Source organism: Arvicola amphibius, chromosome 3, assembly GCF_903992535.2.
Source record: "Arvicola amphibius chromosome 3, mArvAmp1.2, whole genome shotgun sequence".
Classification (NCBI taxonomy): Eukaryota; Metazoa; Chordata; class Mammalia; order Rodentia; family Cricetidae; genus Arvicola; species Arvicola amphibius.
In genome coordinates, this window is record NC_052049.1 from 156,789,269 (window position 1) to 156,811,295 (window position 22,027).

Consider the following 22,027-nt stretch of genomic DNA (forward strand, 5'->3'; position numbering starts at 1 on the left):
TCCACAACCCAGTTATCCTGAGCTCTTTTTGGTGTGTGAAACAGCAACACCCAGGGGTTATCTCAGAAGCATCCCTCTGAAATAACCCTTGGGTTTGTTTCAGAAGTGAAGTTGCACCTGTCACCATGTTTTCTGAAGCTGTCACACACCATGATTGGGATGAAGAGGTGCTGTGTGGCTGTATTGTTCTAGATTTGGTTTCTTCCTTATTCTATAGACTAGGAGTGGGGGAACTGTTTCTAAGGGGTTCTAGGTCATGATTTCTTCAAAGTCAGAGAGCTGTTTCATCTGTTCAATCTGCATAGAATGCCTTCGAAGGAGTTTCTTTTTACTTCTCAAGTCAACTCTCTTTGGTGAACTTGGAGCAACAGGAACCATAGTTTTTAAGCCACCAGCAAGTGGGGAAGCTGGTTTGCTACTGGTTCTGATATCTGGGATTGGTGGGTTTGAATTCACATTTAAAGGGGGAAGAAAGCCAGGCCTCGTGTGAGCAATGCGGTCTAATAAGAGTGTTCCCGAACCTCTTCTTTCTAAAAGATGAGGGGGCCTGCGACGCGCTGAGCTGGGCGATGTGCTGGGTACAGCATCCAGGCACTCCCGAGAGCCATGGAAAAGGGACAAGTGTGAGCTGTTGAGCTTCTTTCTGTCTAAAGGTCCTTTGCTTGACTCAATGGACATAGAGTTGGGTGGGTCAGCCCCTGGCTGTATATCTAAATCATAGAGGTCATTTTCCAACAGCTTGAGAGATGCTGGATCTTTCAGAGCTGTCGATCCTGGTGGACACATCCCACTCTTCTCTTGGTCAACAGGAAGCGTTCCTCTCCTGGCGAGGCGTGAATGGGGAGCCTGGCCTTTCTCAAAAGCTGCTTTCCAGGTAGCTGGTACTGAGGTTGGAACTTTCAGAACTTGTTCCTGGACTGTGGGGAAGAGGGTGGAGTCTTTACTGTCAATGCTGTTGGCTCTGGAGAGGGGACCCCTTTTAGGGAAAGACATGTCATTGATGCTCCTGATGACCTCATTGTCTGTGCTTGTGACATGGTTTTCATCCTGGCGTGTGGAGGCTGCCAGCACAGAAGGAGCAATCAAGCCCCAGGGTTCAGACTGGAGCCTCTTCAGCTGGGGCAAGCGGGCCCTTTTAAGGCTAGACACTTTCCTGGTGGGTGATCCAGGCTCATTAAGGGCCTTAGAAGTACTACAGCCACTTTGGTGTCCTGTTTGGAGGATGAAGAAATCATCGTCCTTCTCACTGGGTGGAGAACCCAAACCGGGAGCCTTCAATTCAATGTCAGAAGGAGATGCACACAGTGACGGTGACTGTCTATCTTCCACTTTGGGTGATGGAGGGACATTGAGATACTGCTTGGTGGTTTTTGTGCCTGAAGATGATTTGTCTGTTGTTATAATAATCACTTCCTTACCTTTGGCCTTGCAGGCATCGAGGAGATGCTTCAGTGCATCCTTGTCATCTGCATTTATTGCATAAACCAGAGCTGAAGCCCCAGTGCGATCCTCAAGACTGGGGTCTGCTCCATTCTCCAGGAGTAAGGACACTACTTCTCCCCCAGCTCGTCGGATGCAAGCATGGATGAGTGCAGTCTTGCCAGACTTATCCTGGATATTGGGGTCTGCCCTATTGTCCAGCAGATACTTCACCATCCTAGACTTGCTAATGCTTTGCTGGTCCACATGTTTGGTAATGCATGCCACCATGAGAGCTGTTTCACCTTTGTCATTGCTCTCGTTGATATATGCTCCCCCTTCCATGAGGAGTCTGGTCAGCCGGAGCCTCCCCAACCACACGGCTTTTAAGAGGGAGTTTCCATCAGTCCTCAACTCAGTGTCGTCATCCATCATGGTGGTTATACCTTAGGATTTCTGAGCCACAGGGGCAATCAGACCTAGCAATGGAAGAAGGGAAAGCATTACACATTCGATTGCTGTTCTATGCGGCACAATTACTTCAAACTCTAGGTACGATCACGTCCCATCCCGATCTCAAACTGTGTTACCTGAACTAAGTTAGCTAATGCCTATGAATGAGTTTATTTGTCTATAATTGGAAATTGTAGTGACTTGCCTGCTAGGGCTATCCTAAAGATTTCTTCAGATAGTACATATAAAGCACCTGGCTAGGGGCTGCAGAGTTAAGAGCATTTGTTGCTCCTGCAGAAGGCCTGGGTTTGAGTCCCAGAACCCACATGGTGGCTCACATTAATCCACCTCTCCAATTTCAGGGAGCCCAACATCTCCTGACCTCCATGGGCACCAGGCATACCCTTGGTACACATACATGCATGAACGCAAAACATTCACACACATAAAATAAAATGAATAACTCTAAAAAGGCGTGTAGAACAAACACACACAAAAAGCCACCTGGCCATATAAAAAGCAATTAGCATAATGTGGAGCACACAGTAACTATTTTTAAATTGCAAGATAAGGTTGTGTTGACTGCTCAGTTAACACAAATATAGAAATCTAAGTTCCTTTAGGAAATAAACATTCAAATCTTTTGTCACTGTTGGATCCTCGGCACTTAGCAGTGATTCACACATAATGAGTAGCCACTTTACAAATAATCTCTAAAAGCATTGTTATTGATGTGGATCAGAATAGCTAGTAGAAAATACACTAACATGTTGATCCTTATTCTAGATAATAGGCCTAGGGAGGGATTAATTTTCTTTCTCTTTGTTGTGTTCCTAAATTAAAACATATCACTATGATTATGAAGAGAAAGCAGTAATAAATATGTAAAATAAAGTCAATAAGACCATTCTTTTCCAAGGTCTAGTCCCCACTTTCCCAGCAGATGTCGGAACTCCCCCTTGACTAATTCACAGTAGCCCCCACAATGCCACATCCTTCCCTCTTGTTGAACTGATAAATGGCAGAGAACAGAGAACAGTGTTGAACTTTTGTTCACAGATATTGTGAAACAACGTTCAAAAACGGAAGTTTCCTCCATCAAAGTTTGCCACATTCTAGCTTTCTGTCTTCATATGAGTGGTCTAGCCCATGGACTCAGAACTTCCACACTGTGTGCTTGAGATGCATTGAGATACAAATAGGGAGGTATGGGAAAGCTGGCATGGATGTCCTAGCCAGCCTATGGGTACCAATTACAGTGACGCATGTCTGCAAGAATTACCTCTCCACATGGACACCCTGGGTTTCCAGTTCTCACTGAGCAGACGGCCCGTTATTCTTCCTCATCTGATCTACAGCATTCTTTCTCTTTCTGTACTACTCAAAGCAATAGCTTCTCAGCTTTAACTTTCTAGAGAATTGGAAGGCAAAGCTTTCTTGGCCGTAACTGAGAAATAGATGCTCATTCTTTTAAAAAAAAAATTAATGCATAAAAAAGAAAACAAGAGGCCGGGCGGTGGTGGCACATGCCTTTAATCCCAGCACTCGGGAGGCAGAGGCAGGCAGATCTCTGAGTTCGAGGCCAGCCTGGTCTACAAGAGCTAGTTCCAGGACAGGCTCTAGAAACTACAGGGAAACCCTGTCTCAAAAAACCAAAAAAAAAAAAAAAAAAAGAAAAAAAAAAAAAAAGAAAAAAAAGAAAACAAGGGCCTGAGAGATAGCTCAGCCATGCAAACGTTAGGACCTGAATTCCATTCTGAGAACCCATTTTAAAAGACGGGCATGGTAAAGTACACCTGCAATTCTAGAGATGGGGAGCTAACAGCACAAAACTCTCTGGGACCTGGTGGCAAGGCAGCCTAGACTAGTTGCTAAACTTCAGGTCCTAGTGAGAGACCTTGTCCCAAAAAATAAAAATGTAGATGGCTCCGTAGAAGTAACACCCAAGGTTGATCTATGGCCTCTCCACACTCATGTGCATGTGCGTACACACACAGACACACACAGACACACAGACACAGACACACACACACACACACTCCATCACCATCACAGCCACACCATACCACATTAAGAGAAAGAGATTCATTCATTCATCCCAGCTCCTCCTGGAAGCACTTTCCTTGAAAAGTAAGAGCAGCAACGTCCGATCTGTACCTTCTGTCTTCGGTGCATTTCCCACTACTTCAGATGCACTGGGCTAAAGGCTCTGAGTCTAACCTGCTGCAATTGTGCTTATATGTATAAACATTTCTGAAAAATTGCTGTCACCTCAGTACATTGCACAATTGACATATCGACACCTCTTTTTTTCTGTCTCCTTCCTCATCTCCTTTCCTTCTTAATATCCTATTGATCTTCATCTTCTCTCTGTGTACATGGCTTTCTCTTTCTCTCCTGCTATTATAATGATCTCCTTAATGGTGTGCTACCTATGATGGCTGTGTTAAAGTCTTGCATTGTTTAATATTCCATAAACTTCTTAGTCTTCAGAGATCCAAAGCAGAGTTTACAAGCTTTAACTAAATGAAAGGGCATAGCCAATGAAAACACTTCTCTTTAGTCCATCATGGAAGCCTTTCTTCCCCTGACCCTAACTCACCCCCCAGAATCATCTTCCTGCAATGCCAGCTCTTCTCACATTCTGCCTACCTAAAATGTCAATGTTTCTTAAATACACCCACTTTTCCCTCTCCTGGCACTGCTCTTGTTTCTAACTATAAGGACTCCCTGCTCTTCTTTAATTATTCATCATCCTCCAAACATCAGCTCAAATGTTACTTCCTTTGTAATCAAGAGAAAAATCAATCAAGATCCAAGAGAGAAAGTTGAGCAAATTACAATGACTCATATCCAGACTATATAAAGAACTGCTCCAAATCACTTCCTCCAAAAGAGGATACACAAATGACCCATGAGGTTTACATGCTCATCAAAGGTACTCAGTCTCATTAGTACTCAAGGAAAATCAAATCAAAGTACAAGGTACCACTCAGTGTTAGACGGAATGGCAACCGAAAAGATGCAGGAAGTAAGAAACCATCAGGAACCTGCTGGAGTATAAATAGGCACCATTATACTAAACAAAAGCCTAGATTCTGACCCAGTCATCCCATCCCTAGACTGACACATGTAGTAAACTGTAAAGCATGGTCTACAAAACCTCCTATCTTGATAAATGAATGAATATCTGACCAGGAAAATAGACAAAATAGCAGTATCACTTTTTAGCAAAGCCTTCACAGGCCTTGAAACATCTAAATTTTCCATTTTGGAATCCACCTTCTTAATGAGGAAGATTGGGATATCCCACTAGAAAGGTCAGGTGTTACATAAGATAACTTCCTGGATGTAGGTGAGACTATTTCATCCATCTGGTCCCAATCAGCTCCCAGATGAGTGTAAGTGACTGAGTGAGCCCACCTCTAAGCTGAAAAACAAGTTGGAGAGAGAATTCCCCTCTCTCTTCTAAATGTTTTGGCCTTTGAAGAACAAGAAACAGCACTCTAGAAAACTAAGTTAGTGTGTTTTTGTCTCTGGTTATGGGATTTAAAATTTCTGCTATTTGTAATCAAGTAAGTCCTGAATAAAGTATCAGTATTATTTGTTTGTGTATTCATTTATTCATCATCAAACACAGTCAGATATGAAGATAGAGATATATGGAATACAGATATCTAAAATCTAGCAGGAAGGTAGTAAGTTTTTTATGGTATGCTTGCCATGTACCAAGCAATGTGCTGACCAATGACAATGTCTCTGTGCACTGACTCTTAATCCTTATAATAATACTAAGAGAAGGATACTAATATTATTTGTTTCTTAAATTAAAGTTTAAACTGGGCATCAGGGAGAGAAAGTCACTTATCTAAAAACCACCAAAGTGGAACATTGTAGAGTTAGAATTCAGATCCAGGAGTCTTACCTCAAAATCCATGTTCTTAGCCTCTATGTGAAATAATTGTAGTTTGGTGTAGTAAGTCACAGAATTGAAGACAAGCATACAGCAGGATGGGATGAGCACCGTGAAGAACTAAGGGTGCAGGTTAGGAAAGGAGTCCTAGTGAATGCACAATTGGGTTAGCCCTTAAACATGGGACGGAAGTGTCCTGAACCAAAATATTGAAGGCATTACACCTAGGGTTATAAAGAAAACTGTAGCATATCACAGAGATTTGGAGAGTCTTGTGGTATAGGGTCAGGAGTGAAGGGGTACAGGCATTGGTGGAGTTAGCTAACTAGTAGGACAGGCTACTGTTGTCCTAAAGGTAGATGCTAGTATGCAGAAATGTCAAACAGTGGACAGCTGCAAAGGAAAAGGTGACGTAATCATAGGCAAGAGGATAAGAATGGGCTGGAAGACTGGGAAGGGCTCCCATGACACAGATGCCGAGTAAAGCTAGAGAGAACTCAGAAAGGCAGAACTGACCAGTGATACATTTGATGCATGAATCAACCACTGCCCAGCTTCCTTTCACTTGAGATTAGTCCTCTACTGTGTCCCATGAAGTAAATGCTAGGAACACCTAATGCTTGGAAGACCTGGGATGGGATCTCTTAGCTTGCATTTCTCAGTGAGAACAGCTGACACGTCCTCTGAATTTTGAAATGCTGTCACTTTGGCCACTCTAAATGTCATTCTTTTATGTTTAAAACCTCACCTTCTGCCTGGGTCACTAAAACACGTGCCTTGGAAGCATGAGGACCTGATTTTGAGACCCAGAACTCCTGTGAAGAGGCCACGTGTAGCAGAACACACTTGAAAAGCCAGCATTGGGGCTGCAGAGACAGGAATATCCCTGATGCTCCCTGAACACTCAGGTTAGCCTACTTGGTGAATTCCAGGTCAGTGAAAGTTGTCTCAAAAATAAAAATACATAGCCAGGTGGTGGTGATGCACGTCTTTAATCCCAGTACTCGGGAGGCAGAGGCAGGCGGATCTCTGTGAGTTTGAGGCCAACCTGGTCTACAAGAGCTAGTTACAGGACAGGCTCCAAAGCTACAGAGAAACCCTGTCTCAAAAAAAAAAGATTTTTTTCAAAGAATTAAAGATGAAAAGTAAGAAAACCATAACCTCAAAGAAAATAATTTTCTTGTGTTTCAGAGAAAAAAGTAAACTTAAATATGAGCATCGTCTCCCTGCTGCCTTTCTTCTCATGTTCTTGTCATGCCCACTACACCTGCATCTCAATGATCCTGAAGCTTTAACTTACTTAACATTAAAGCTATGATGATTACTATTATGATTTCCAAAGCACCGGAGCTATGAAATAGATGCTGAACACTAAAGACCACCAATATCCAAGAGCTAAATCATGCCTCCTGCAAAAGTTAAATCATGTAATGTTTGACTAGCATGACGGGGGGAGGGTATGCTCCATCTTTGTCCTGTAGTTCTACTATTTTCTTCTTTATAAAGTACAGACATCTTGTGCCCCTTTTAGCTCTGAGGGGCCATCTAGCTCAATCTTTCAGACATAAAGTATGAAGCAAAAATGATGAACTTTGAGCCTTCTCCTCTTTGAACCTAGAATCACTTATCACATCTTTCCAAGTCCTTAGCCTGAGTTTTTCACAGACTAAGTCCACACGTTATAGGCTTGAGAGTCATGTGTCCTACAGTCATAGGCTGTTGGACTGGCAGGACACTTTAAATGTTTTTAGATTTGTTTATTTTATTTCTTGAGTATGAATGTTTTGCTCGAATCTCTGTCTGTGTACCATGCACTTGCCAAGTACACAAGGAGGTCAGAAGAGGGTTGTCATTACTGTGAGCTGATATGTACGTTCTGAGAATAGCACCCAGGTCCTCTTAAAAAAAAAGTGTTCTTCACTGCTGAGCCATCTCTCCAGCCCCTGGCATGATATACTAACTATTGTATTTGAATATATTAGGGAGGATTAGTCCTTGTTTAGCATGACAAGTCCCTGCCATTCTCTGTAGTATTACAACTAGCCTTATACATTCGTTAACTTATCTGGGTTAAACAGGCACAGGGCTTGCATATAAAAGCAAAAGGCCATAATGCCACAATTTTATCCTTTCTCTCACGTCCTATTGATAACCTCTTCAAAGCTGCCAGAAGGATCAAATAAAACAATACACGTAAAGGCTTTGTTGCTGTTGTTAGCTTTAAGGTGCATATGGTCAAGTGAGCCATCACAAATTATGTAACTAGCAACTACTCCGGTAAAGACGCAATGTCATAATGTCATTCCCTTGATGGCTCCTTTCTTCGGCCAAAGGTCCAACAAATTTCCAGTTACCTTTCCTCATTCATCATACAAATAAACATTTCAATGATCTGAACTGTGTCATTATGCAAAAGAGAAAGGTCTGTAAATATTTTGTATCTTCAAAATTATTTGTGCCTCACCTGAAAGGTTTAGGCATATATTGTTCTTACTGATCCAGAACAGACTTCCAGGACTTTTCAAGATATATTTTATATTCATTTGTCTCTGGCTATAGTTCATTTTTTAACTCCTAAACTTCTTCAACTACTACTGAATATAAGCCTGGTATCTTGTGAATCTTTAAAGAGATTTTTAATTTCTTTGTGAACAAAATAGAATATAGTTAATATGCATCTATTAAGTTGACCCAAAAGTAGTTTAGAAGTCGTCTCTGCCACATGTTAATACTATATATCTAAATGCTTTTAGTGCTGAAATTGCCAAATTCCAAACTCCAAAGGAAATGGCAGTCTATAGCCAAGAGAACTGTTTAGAATTTCAGCTCTGTTGCTAGGTAGGTACCTAAGGAATTCGGGACACGTGTTCCTTTGCCAAATGACTAGAAGAATCTCAGGTCCTACTACTTCACAGTGTAGTAGGGATCAAATGATAGGCAGTATGTGAATGTCCTGTAAGATGTTCTGCTTAAAAAATTCCTAAGGAGTTATAAGTTTGTCTCACATCTTTTCCATGGAGCCCTGCCCTGCTCTGAACCTGGGCCTACAATGTGACAGTACTGTTCATTACTGCCTTGTAGCTTTTCCAACTACCTGCTGCTTCTTACTTTCACCAACCACAGTTAAAGGAACAGTTTGAGGAACAAACACACACACACACACACACACACACACACACACAATTTCTTACAGGGAATCATTATGCTAATCTTGTAGGCACTTTTTTTTTTTCGACAGTGTCTCATGTATCTCGGTGTGGCCTCAAATTCACAAGTAAAGAAAGATGACCTTAAACTTCTGATTCTCCTCTCTTCTCCTCCAGAGTACTTAGATTGTAGGTATGCAACCATTACCCCTGGTTTTACTGACTGTAATGGTCTTACCCAAGGCTTTGAGCAGACATTGTACGTCCTGAGCTACAGCTCAAAACACATGCAGCAGCGCATGCAGAATGTCCAAAGCCATAGTGCTACAACTTTGACCCGGTTCTGTCCTTCCAACTCCAAGCTCAGAGCTGTTTCACAGAGGGAACTCTGCTCAGATTTAGGGTTCCACTTCTGCAGGCTGGAGCAGAGTTCAATATTTAGTCAGTTTTAACAGTCCCTGTTTGTATAAACTTGGACAAGTTTCTTAGTCTCTCTTGCTTCAGTCTTTCTCATCTGAAAAATGGGAATAAAAAATAGCATACAGATAGAGATATCGCAGTGTATAAAATTATACGATCTATGTCGAGCATTTGGCACAGGGTGTTGGCACACAGTGAGCGGTTTATAATGACAAGTACTTGAGAAAGTTTGGATACACACTCCAAAACTAAGAAGGCCATTTCGTTCAGCCGCAGCATTTGCGGAAGCTTGGAAGGGTTTCTTTGCACCCAGCCTCTTCCTTCACGGGAAGCAGTTAGAAGCCCATTAAAAACTGAACTCCACGTTTGTGTTTGCAGTTCAAGAGCCCTGTCTGGCTGAACCAAGGTAGTCACCGCCCACTGCTGATAGAGGTTGCAGTCTAGGAGCCAATCCGAGTTGCTGGCTCAAGGCTGCACGGGGCGGCGTGGGGGAGGGGGTGGCGGCGGCGGCGGCGGCTGAGGCTCTGTCCGAGGTGCTGAAACCCGGGGTTCAGCCGCGCCTGGTGTGTGGGCGTTCATTGCTGTCAGTGTCGTTGGGCACCTTCCTGAAGGCCAATATGGGGGAAGGAAGGGGGGGGGGGTACCAAGTGAAGTCAGAGCAGTAAATGCTCATGCCATGATCTTTCAGAAATTCTCAGACACATATGCTCTACGATTTTGTGCACATTTTCAAAATCACATCTTCTCATTGCCCACTCATCACAGGTTCATGCAAAAACGTAAGACTTTGCTATGGTTTCAGTTCCTGTTAAAACCCAGACGCCTAAACGCCAGCCCCAATCTGCAATCATTTCCTACAAAAATCCCTGGCTCCTACGCATCTCATCTCCCACGCGTTAATGCAAATGTACGTATATTTAAATTTATATATATATGTATATATATACACATATATATACATATATATGTATATATATATATATATATATAATCCTTCCATTCCAGTCTCCCACAATTTCCTGTGATAAAAGCAGGCTCTCTCCTTCAGCCCCGCCTCCTGCCCTGGCTGAACAACATGGACTTACTTCTGTGGATCCTCGGATCTCACCTGGGTGCCCGGTGGGAAAGCCCTTGAAGTGCACTTACCCAGTGGGGATGCTTACCTGCTTACCGAGCTAGGCTACCTTGGTCCAGGACTTGGACAGTGCCATCACTTCCACAGCTCCACCTCTTGCAGCTTCAGCTGGGCTGCCAGAGAGCTCTGCCTGTCTGAAGCAGGGCCAGAAGCTTGGCTATCTCTGTTCTTGTGGATGCCGTTGAATGCAGACTTACTCAGAACTTCTTCAAGGGCCATAAATGAAACTTCTGTGTCAATTATTCGAATCACTCTCTGCTCTTCCAAGTTGTAGTACCCAAAGGGAGAGAGGCATTTAATAAGAAAAAGAAGTATTAAAGAAACGTGAGAACCCTTCCTCAGCTTGGAGCTGCAGTCTGCAGATCTCCTGCGCAGCCCAGTCCCGCAGCTTGGCTTCTGCTGGCTCGACTTTCTCTACTGGCTGACAAGCCACTGCTGTCCGCTGGCGCCCGAGAATGGCTCTCCAGCAGCAAACGGAGAAGGCTGTGTGGGTGGGTGTGAGCGAGGAAGCTGGTGTGGGGGGGGGGGGGGGCAACGGGGGAATAGGGAGGTGCCTACCTGCCGCTATGGGAAAAGGATGCGCTGCCCCGCCCCCTTGTCCCCAGCTCTGGGAGGGATCAGACTTACTTACTCAACAACTTGGCAGGAGCTTTAGAACCCCTGGTGGACACTTGTTGTGTCCAGACCTTGTGGTCTAGAGATTTGAAAAGATCTTCTTTGGTCTTCCTGTGGCTTTGCCTGCCTGAGATTTTCTTGATAAATTCTTTGGAGTCTCAGGATGGCAGTCCGCAATGTGGAGATGAGAGAGAATCTGATTATTTGCGGGGATTCCCACGTGCATAACTCTGGATTCCATCAACTCCATCCTTTAACCCACCTCCTCCCTACTCCCATGACTTCCCGTGGAGTCATCACTAACTATTTGTCTTTTAACTAAATTAATTCGTGACTGCTGCATATCATTCAAAGCAGTGTGCTATATTTGGAAAGTGGGTGCCTCCTTCTGCCCAACCCTGTAGCACCGTCCTCCCACTAATCAGCTTCCAGAGGTAAGCTGAATTTTCTTCTAAATATGCACATACACATAGAGTCTGTTTATCCTACTCCTACTTCTTCAGTCAACTTTAGTGATTTCTATATTTCTTGATAATCATCTATCTCATTTTTATGTCCAATGTTCCAGCACGAAGTTTCAAAATGTGGCCTGACAAATCTTTCCAATATATTTTTATTGATTATTTGGGAAATTCGCACAATGTACTCTGATCACAATCATTTACCAGATACACCCCCTCCCCCATCCCTAATGCCATCTCAAATAAAAAAAAGAGAAGGAAGAAAAAAAGAAAAAATACACCTGTTCTGAGGAAATCCTTTTTGCATTCCGAATACTCTCTGGTGGCGTTTTCTACTACCCTCTCTTCTATTCATTTCATTTTTTAACTTTTTATTCATTTTACATAAAACCACATTCCCCCCTTCCTCCCCTCCTCCTGCTCTACCCCTCAGCTCCCCTTCAACCCACCCACCCCATCCACTCCTCTGAAAGGGCCTCCCATGAAGAGTCAACAAATCCTGTCACATTAAGCTGAAGTAGAGTCAATCCCCTCCCCCATTGCATCAAGGCTGAGCAAGGCATACACCATAGGGAAAGGGCTCCCAAAAGCCTGCTCATGTATGAGGGATAGATCTTGTTCCTGTGGTGGCACACACCTTTAATCCCAGCACTTGGGAGGCAAAGGCAATTGGATCACTGTGAATTCGAGGCCAGCCTGGTCAGCAGGGTGAGATCCAGGACAGTCAAAAATACACAGAGAAACCCTGTCTCAAAACACCAAAAATCAAAATAAAAGTAAAAGGTAGAGAAAAAAAGAATCCATGTAACAATAAAAAACACAGAAAGAGTCTGGATACTGTATGTTATTGTGTTGTCTTTGAATTGTTTGACTGCTGAGGAAGGAGCAACAGCTGCTAACAGACGTTTGATTATAAATGCTGATGAATTAATCCAATCTATATATTTTTAAAATGCCTTAATGTTAAAATTTAAGTCAAAAGATATGTTACTTTGGAGAAGAGGTTTTGCCTTTGTTTCCACAGGAAATGAGAGGCTGAGGATTCGTTCTGGGTTAAGAAAAATAAGGTTTGATTGTGGAAGACGCCCTGATAAATCTCCAATGGGAAACACATAGCCAAGATGAACCAATGTTTCAGAGGAGCTCTGTTGGAGTTTTCTCTGAGTTCTATATCCAGAACAGCCTCAAGACTGCTGGCTGAGATGGTCCAGCCTGAAAGAATACTCCAGTTAGGAGTAGACTATAATCCTAAATTTTCTTTGGGTCCCCATAAGATTATCAGTGCCCCAGTCAACAGAAAGTAGCTTAGAAAACTACATCCACATTTCTAAAAACAAATTATGGTTGTTTGTCTTTGTTTAGAATGTTGGTTACAAGTTGTTACAGATAATGGTCAGGAAAAAAGTTAAACAAAGGAGATTAGACTCAGAGTTCTAGTTTTGAAAAGAAAAAAAGGGGGAAGTGCTGTGGGTTAATGTTCTTGTACCCTGTAAAGATTTGTCACTTGTATTGGTTTAACAAAATGCTGATTGGCTAGTAACCAGGTGGGAAGTTAAGCTGGGACAACCAGACTAGGAGAATTCTGGGAAGAGGAAAGACTCAGTCTGCAGTCACCAGTCAGATGCAGAGGAAGTAAGATGAGAACACCTCACTGAATAAGGTACCAAGCCATGTGGCTAAATATAGATAAGAATTATGGGTTAATTTAAGTTGTAAGAGCTAGTTAATAATAAGCCTGAGCTATTAGACTAACCAGTTTATAGTTGATATAAATATCTGTGTATTTTGTTGGGACTGAATGGCTTCAGGAAGGGTAGGACAGAAACTTCCATCTATATGTTCCCACTGCCAGGGGTCCCTCAAATAGCCCAAGCTACACAACTGTTGCTCACATGCAGGGGGGCATGCAGGCTACCCAGCTGTCCACACTTACCACAGGGCTATCAATTTTACTCGTCTTTTTAAATGTATAAATACTATTTCCTACTGTGCCTTTATTAGTTGGTGGTTCCATAGTACCTTCTCCAGAAGTTTCATCCAGTCCCTATGATACAACTCTGCTTGGCCATGTTTGTTCCTTTATGCAAGCATACTGCTGGATTCTAATTGTTTACTTATGTGAAGGTAGTTTTTTTTTTCATCCCTGTTAATAAATTGATGTTTGTTAAGGATAGTTGATCTCTAATTGAGCTTAAATACAGGATTGTACTAATCTAACAGATTAATTTTCCTGGCATTCCAGTTTTTTCCTCAGAAATATTTAAATTATTACCCTGCTTATCTATTCATTGAGAGTTTCTTAGATGACCTTCAAAAACCATCTGTGCTTTGTGGATTTTAAAAGAAAAGATTTTCTTTTTACTGTCTCTTGGAAAGCATTGATGACTGCTGGAACATTCATTTTTTTCTCTCATTGAGCCAGTTTTGAGTGTGTGTTTGCTTATTTAAGCTGTGGTTTTCCACATACAAATTGTTCTTTCAGAATTGCTCATCTTTGAGCCAGATCTTTGGCCCCATTTTATCACTAATGTCATATTCTCACTCGTTATTTTTGCCACTTATAACTAGTATTATTTCGATATACATGAATTGTCTGACTTACATAACTTTCTTTTTATAGTTGATTTATATGGCCATTTCAAAATATTCAATGAGCATTTTTCATGTCTCAAAGAAAATGTGACATTTATATTATATGTACAAATATATCCTTTACATCTTTGTTTTGTGCTATGAGGAAGTACACTCTGTTGGATGAGAACACAGATCATAGAGACAAACAGCCTATATTTGAAACCCAGTTCTGTCCCTCTCTGGTGAAAGAAACACTGAACTCATTCTTCATGCCCCAATTTCCCATGGTGTAAAATGGTAAATTACTAGGTCTGTTTGTGTGTTAGCTATGTCTGTTAGTATTAACCTATTAATACTAATCTATTAATATTTTTAAACAAGCTGCTATAGTATCCCAGGATATTTGAAAGATTTTTTTTTGCAAAAGCAAAGTTCATTGAATCTGGGTCATATGACCTCATTTGCCCTCTTAAGTGTACTCAGATACAGCTGTGAACAAGACATATTGCTAAAGACTCATCTTTCTCTCTCTCTCATCCCCCATGTGTACGTATATGTGTGTTCTTCTATTCTATGCCACCAATGTCATATGTGGCAGTATGAAGCAAAGGTTCTCAAACTACTCCAAATCTGCTTATCAGTGAATAACACAGCCACTTTCTTACCCATGAACCCTTTGTACTGGACCCTCTTGATCAATTACAATAATGATAACAATGTTTTAAAGCTAATAAAAGCAATGAAATTTTAAAAATCTATATTTCCAGCCCCCTCTAACCAAAGACGTTAGTCCCCCAATGTGTGCTATTTGAGCCCTACAGATTGTTGCTATAACGTGTTGTGCCTGCTTTCTACTATCAGTTTTATGATTTCAGGTCTTATGAAGACACTTTGACTTTTCTGCAGGATGTAAGTTCTAGACCTCATTTCACTTCTTTCCATGTGATTTGCTCCTTTCCCCAGCACCTTTTGTTGCATCCGTTTTTCAATGTGCAAATTTAACCCCTTCGTCATAGATTAGATACCTGTAGCCATGTGGGTTTATTTTTGATCCTCCATTCTATGCCACTGTCATATGTGTCTGGTTTTGTGCCATGATGTGTGCTGTGGCTCTGCAGTACAATTGACCAGTAGGTGTTGTGATACCTACTCTTTCTCCTTTCTGTGCTTTATCTATTTGAGACGTTTCACCATGAACCTTCAGATTGCTTTATCTAGCCCTGTGAAAGATGCCATTGGAGTTTTGATGGCAATTGCAACGACTATATAGGTTCCTTTAAGTGACAGAGCCATTTCACAATAGGAGCTCTACCAGCCCATGAGCATGAAAGGTCATTTGTCTTTTTCGATTTCTTCCATGTCTCAAAGGTTTAGTTTTAGATATCATCCTTATGTAACCTTTTTACTTTTATTTGCTCTGCATTATGTTTGTGGGCTGTGTATAGAGGTCAGAGAATAGCTGTTAGAAATTTGTTCTCTTATTCTACCATGGGGTTCTGGGAGAATGAACTCAGGTTGTCAGGCTTGGCAGCAAATTGTCCTACCCCCTGAGTCACCTCACTGCTCCTGTTTCTTAATAATTTTAAGGGTGTTGCAAATAGTATCATTTTCCTTACATCTTTCCTTGTAACTTCATTATTGACATTTTAAAGGTTACTGACTTGGGCTTTTTATAGATTTTAATTTTTACTGGTGTGAACATTTGCCTGAATATATGTCTGTGTGCCATGTGCATAAAATGCCTTTGGGACTGCTTTGGGAATGGAGTTACAAAGGGTTGTGAGCCTCCATAAGGGAGCTGGGAATTGGATCTGGTTCTCTGAAAGAGCAGCCAGTGCTTTTAATCACTGAGCCATCTCTTCAGTGTGCTATTCATTTTAGATGTTGATTTTGTATTCTGATATTTTGTCCAAATTGTTTATTTAATTGGTTTTTGTGATGGGATTTGTCAGGCTTGTTTAAGTATAGGATAATGTCATCTACCTGCGGAGGTAATTTTACATCATCCTCTCCTGTTTGTGTCCTATTTATTTCTCTTATTGTTCTAGCTAAGATTTTTTGAGCACTATGTTAAACAAAAAGAGACAGAGTCAGAACTATTGTCTTGTTCCTGATTTTAGAGAAAATTTTCAGTTTTTCTCCTAGTCAGTACAATCTTGGTTATAGGTTTCTTGTGCCTAATCTTTATTATGTCAATGCATGTTTCCTTTAGTATTGGTTTCCTCTGGACTTCTAATGTAAAGGAATAGTGAATTTTGTTGGAGACCTTTTCTGCATCTCTTGAGATAGTTGTGTGATTTCTGTCTTGAGTATGTTTATGTGTTGTATTACAATTATTAATTTGTATGTATGCACTATTCCAATATCCCTGGAAGGAAGCAATCTGTTTATGGTATATGGGCTCCTTAATTCTTCCAAGAATTCTACCTAAAAATTTATATCTATATTCATTGGGAAATCGAATTGCAATTTCTATTTTTATTGTGCCCTTATCCAGTTTGAGCATCAGTGTAACTCAAGCTGGTCATGTGTATTTGGAGTTGTAAGTGTCTCTCATGTTGAGATTTCTATCTCTTTATCTAGATTTAAGAAACATTATGCTATAATTTTATTGAATATATGTTTTTATGCCTTTATTTTTAAATCTCAGTTCCATCTTCTATTCCACAGATTCTTAGATTTGAACTCTTAAATAAACCCTGTAGTTTTTGAATAATTAGTGACTTTCATTGTTTTTTTAAGTTTTTTAATGTAGCATTTCCTTGACCTTGTCTCCATCTTTAATCTTTCTTCAGCTTAGTCAAGACGATATATGATGCTTTCAATTGTGCTTTTCTTTTGATTTGCTGAATTTTCCATTTCTGTTTGTTTGTTGTTGCTGCTGCTGTTTAAAGTTGTAATCTCCTTTTCTTTCATGTTGCTTATCTTTCTCATCCATATTGTTGATTTCCTCATTGTGCTGATAACTTCCTCTAATGATTGACTTCCTCTCTAGAATCTATATTTTATCTGCCTGCTTATTTGTATCTTTTTTTGAATAATTGGTCATTTCTACAAGTCAACTTTTGACATCTTTATCCAATATTTTGCATATTTTAGTATCTTTAAGTAGAGCAGCTGAAGAGTTATGAGTTTTGGAGGAATCGTGTATCATTATTTTTTTTACATGTATCTTGTATTTTAATTTCTGGGTTTATTTAGGAATGTTTGTGGCTGTTTTTATTGAGAAGCTTAACCTGGAGTCCATCTCAGAGCAGAGAAAACAAATTGCTGGAACAACATCAAACCACACACTTCAAATGGATTAAAGTCCACTAATACATCACTAATGACTATATATCAGGAAATGACAAAACTGTTAAGTGTGCTATAGATTTAAAAATCATTTAGAATAGTGTTTCAGGGAAGGGGAAAGTAGTTGAGTAGCAAAGTAAAATGAAAGAAAAGAAAAAATAGAAAGGAAAGGAGTGTATTGAAGCTGAAAACATGAAGAGATTTGGAAAATTAAGTTAAAATGGTAAAAATATTTCTCAATAATTAGAACCTTTATAAACAAACTAAGATAACAAAAATAAAAACTAAAAACAAAAGAGCTTTTTAAAAATAAAGCTCAAATAATTACGAAAGGTATAGCAAAAAGAAAAACCATGGGAAATGCAGAGAGAAAAGGAAAGGAAAATAAAAGATTGTCCAACAATGAAAAGAATGCATAATCAAAATGAGCAGATAGGTCGCCTTAAAGCTATGCCCACCCATGACACTGGGCTCAGGATGTCAAACCCCAGGGTGACCTCAGCTGATGAGATTTGTTCCGGACAACTGAGGGTGAAGTCGCCTTCCCCATGCATGCATGTCATTGTCTGAACCCAGGCCACTACTTTCACTTTTTGGCTTGCCGACACCAAGGCCCCTCACTCTACATAACTATATCCCTGGTCTATCTCTCCTCTTCGGTTTGTGGCGGGTTAAAAGTAGGCTTACTGATTTATGGTGTTCTCTGTTCTCTGGCCTCCAGGGTGACACAGCTTTAAACAACAGGTTCTCTTTCAAGTGCGGGGGTGGGGGAGGGCACCCAGCAAGCCCACTCTCAGTTATACAGGGTGACAAATGGAATTACTTTCCACTATTGATGACGTGCCCAGTAGAAAAATTACTTTCCCATCAAAACTTTCAAGCGAATTTGTGGTTTGTGAGGGCATGGGCTGGCCCATAGATTAGGGCTGTCAATCTCTCTTCACCTGGACTACCTGGCTTCCTTTTCCGAGGGAACTTCTCACTGCCTCTACGGAGCTTTGCGGTTAGAAGTTTGGTTACTTAGTGCACATCTTTCCGGGCTTCACCCATCCTTTTCTCTGCCCCTTTCAGCTATCTTTTTGGGAACTTCTGAAGCCCTTCCTCTCCTTCACTTTGAAATGAATCTGTTCTTTCTTATTCTCGTTCTTCTTTACTGGGCTCCACAGCAGCAGTCTCTGGTCTACCTTACCTGGAACACTTTAGATCTTTCTAGCCCACTCTTTCCTTTGCGAGATGATTTGTTTCATTCAAATGACTCTAATAAGTATGCCACAATTAACAGAAACCCTCATCTTAAACAATATAGAGTCTTTTTTCTTTTCTAATTTCAAATTCTAGTAGGAACGCTTAACCAAAAGTATTAAATATACAACATAGCATTGATAATAGGCCCAATGCTGTCCAACACACCAATAGACGGAGCTCGTTTTTTTTTTATTAAGTAAATGATCTGAGCATGGCTTTAGGTGAGTGGTTCAGGAACTCATGGCTTGCGGGGATAGCGCCAGTGCTTTCTGCCTTTGCTTTCTCGTTGCCATACAGATGCTGAGGACTCCATAGCACCACATTCCAGACAGGAAGAATTTAAAGGGTTAACCACTTCTGCAACCAAAACTTCCCCAGCAGCACATCTCCCAACCACCTTCAGCTTTATCTATACTTTACTTCAAATGGGTCATATGCAAGAGATATTAGGAATTTGGAAAGCAAGAATGTTGTGATCACCTGAGATAAAGAACTGATCCTGTTCTTTGATCTAATCTTCTGTTGGTTCCAAATAAATCAACATGTACTTATCAAAACTAAAAATGGATAGTGTGATTATCATTTCATTGTTATTAAATTTTTCAAGGAGAGATTATGTACATTTATATTAAATGGCACAATATAATTTACATAAAAGAAATTAAACCATGAGACATGAGATATCCATCCTTATATCCTTCTCTTGTCTCCCTTAAAATGTTAGCCACAAAGCTATTAATTTAAATTAATTTTATATCCCTTTATATAGTAGTTCTATATCATGACATGCTATCTTCTCTGTCATTGTTAAAGGATGCATTATCTTTTAATGTATGCATAAACCAGACTTCCTTTAACCAATTCTCTGTTTAACATTAGGTTTCATATAGTCTCCATTTTAAATAATACAGCAAGAAAATGTATGTACTGTCTTCTCAGCACATAAAGTCATTTTAAAAACTCATGCTGATTTGGTAGTTGGTGACTCTAGACACAAAACCTCTTCCTGAACAGCGTACTCTAGGAACCCAGAAGTGTCATGTAGCTATAAAGCCTACCCACAAACCCCTCTAGATGCGGTTGTGTAGGGTAATGCAGAATTGCAAGCCACACAGTATTTAATGAGGTGGAAATTTAATGAGGTGGGCCATAGACTCAAGCTTGGCCCACATGAGCTGGCCCTACAAAGAACCACCCAAATGATTGACACGCATCCACAAACCAGAGAAGTATGTAGGTACCATCACCCACAAGACCACCACAGAGACTACATGCAACTCTGCACCCCTGCCTAACTCTTTTCTTTTCTTTCATGCTTCCAATATATAACACCCAATGCCAATTTAGTAGAGCAGTTTTCTTTCTCACATTTTTCTTATCTTTGTGTTTTCAGATATATATCTGATATGTGTGTGTATACATATATATATATATCCACATCCATAACCATATCTATACATCTATATCTATATGCTTTCCAAATGAACTCAGGCTGGTCCAAAGTTAAAGGTCTTCTTGACCTTTAACCTCAGCCTTCCAAGTGTGGACATTCTTTATGTCAGTTCAGTAGTAACTTACATCTTGACATATATGGTACTATCTGAGTTCTCTAACTATAAAATCAAGTATTGGTGCTAAAGGGGCACTTGTTTGTAACAGACTATTGCTGTATTTTCATAGTGGGCCTATCTATCAGTTGTGGTTTCTTATTCAGATAGTATTTTACTCTCAGTGTATTGTGGAGATTGAGCCTGGTGCACTGAACCTGTTGGATGAGGATCTACCTTCTGAGCTACATCTTTAGTTCAACGGAGAGAAATTAACACTTCAATCCTCCTGCAACCTAGTTTCATTTGAGCATTGCAGTTACTTCCACTGAAAGAATATGGGTGATTAAAAAATTACTGAATCAACAATCTAATACCAGATATATAAATTTCAATATGTAAACATAAGACACATGAAAAATCAAGCACATGATGTATCTGAAAATGATTGATTCCATACTAGTGACCTCCAATGAGTAAATTACGTGAGTAAATTTCAAATGAATGACTATAGGATTTCTCAATGAAATAGGAGAGCACAATGAACCCCTCAACGAATTCAAAGAGAATAAAATCAAATAGCCGAATTAAATAAGGGATGCCAAAATAAGATGTGAAAGTAGAATTCAAAAGACAGAGATAATGAAAAATAATCAAAGCAAAATATCAGAGTTTATCTCAAAAATAAAATGAAAATCCTCACCAACAGAATTAGTCAAATGGCAGACAAAATCCTAGGACTTGAAGACAAAATAGATGAATTAGAATATTCCAATAACAACAGAGATGAAATAATAAGAAAGTACAAAAAGAACCTGAGAGATCTATGAGACATCCCTCCTCCAGCCTGCTATTCCACCCCTACCCCCTTTAACCTTTCCTGACCTATTATTTCCTTCTCACCTCGGCATACCACTGCGTTCTTTCTCCCCTTCCATGAACCCCACCCCCAATGGCCCCTTATTAATTTTCTGACCTCTTAGTGGTTTTCCAAAATTCAAAGCTAGCATCCACAAATGTTATGTTTGATTGTTATGATTGAGAACACATGTGATGCCATCTTTCTGAGTCTGGTCTTAACTCATTCAGGATGATCATTTCTAGCTCTATCCATTTACCTGTAAAGCTCATAATTTCACTTTTCTTAGTAGCTGCATAATTTTCCATTGTGCAAAATGTACCTCGTTTTCATCATCATCAGCGAATACAACAGCAATGAGCATGGATAAGCAGGCATCTGATCTTCTGTAGGCTATAGAGTCCTCTGAGTATCTATGCGAGAATGCTAAAGCTGGACCATGTGCTGGCCCTGCTTGTAGATTTTTGCTGAACCTCCATGCTGACTTCCTTAGTGCTTGCATCACTTTGTGCTCCCACCAACAGAGACCAAGTGTTGTTCTTTCCCCCACAGCCACTCCAGCTCTTGTTAGCATTGGTGGTTACGACGTTGGTCATTCTACGGGGATAAGATGAAAATCCTGAAGTAGCTATAATTTTCATTTCCTTGGTGGCTAAAAGTATTGATCATTTTTAAAAAAATATTTCTCAGCTATTGTATTTCATCATTTGAGAACTTTTCATTTAGTTCTATGCCATAATTTTAATTGGATTGTTCTGTTTTCACTTTGTTATTTAAAAACTTGGAAATAAACAAATAAAACATTATTTATTTATTTAGTAAAAAATTAAGCAGCCCCAAAGACTGTGTAACATAATGAACTTATGTACAATTATAACTGGCATTCAGAATAGAATCTGTGGAGCTTCACGTTAAACTTATGCTCTTATCTACACCAAAACAAAAC

General features: G+C 40.3%; 1 protein-coding gene across 1 annotated transcript; it reads right to left on the bottom strand.

Annotated features, from left to right (window-relative positions):
• Positions 1-249: 249 nt before the first annotated feature.
• On the bottom strand, positions 250-1,854 carry Ankrd34c (ankyrin repeat domain 34C). Its single transcript, XM_038324456.1, has one exon. The coding sequence runs from the start codon at positions 1,852-1,854 to the stop codon at positions 250-252; it is 1,605 nt and encodes a 534-aa protein (XP_038180384.1).
• Between the last annotated feature and the right edge of the window lie 20,173 nt (positions 1,855-22,027).

What these genes read in the sequence shown, in the direction of transcription:
- Ankrd34c (XM_038324456.1), bottom strand. Translation starts at nt 1,854, where the DNA reads ATGATGGATGACGACACTGAGTTGAGGACTGATGGAAACTCCCTCTTA.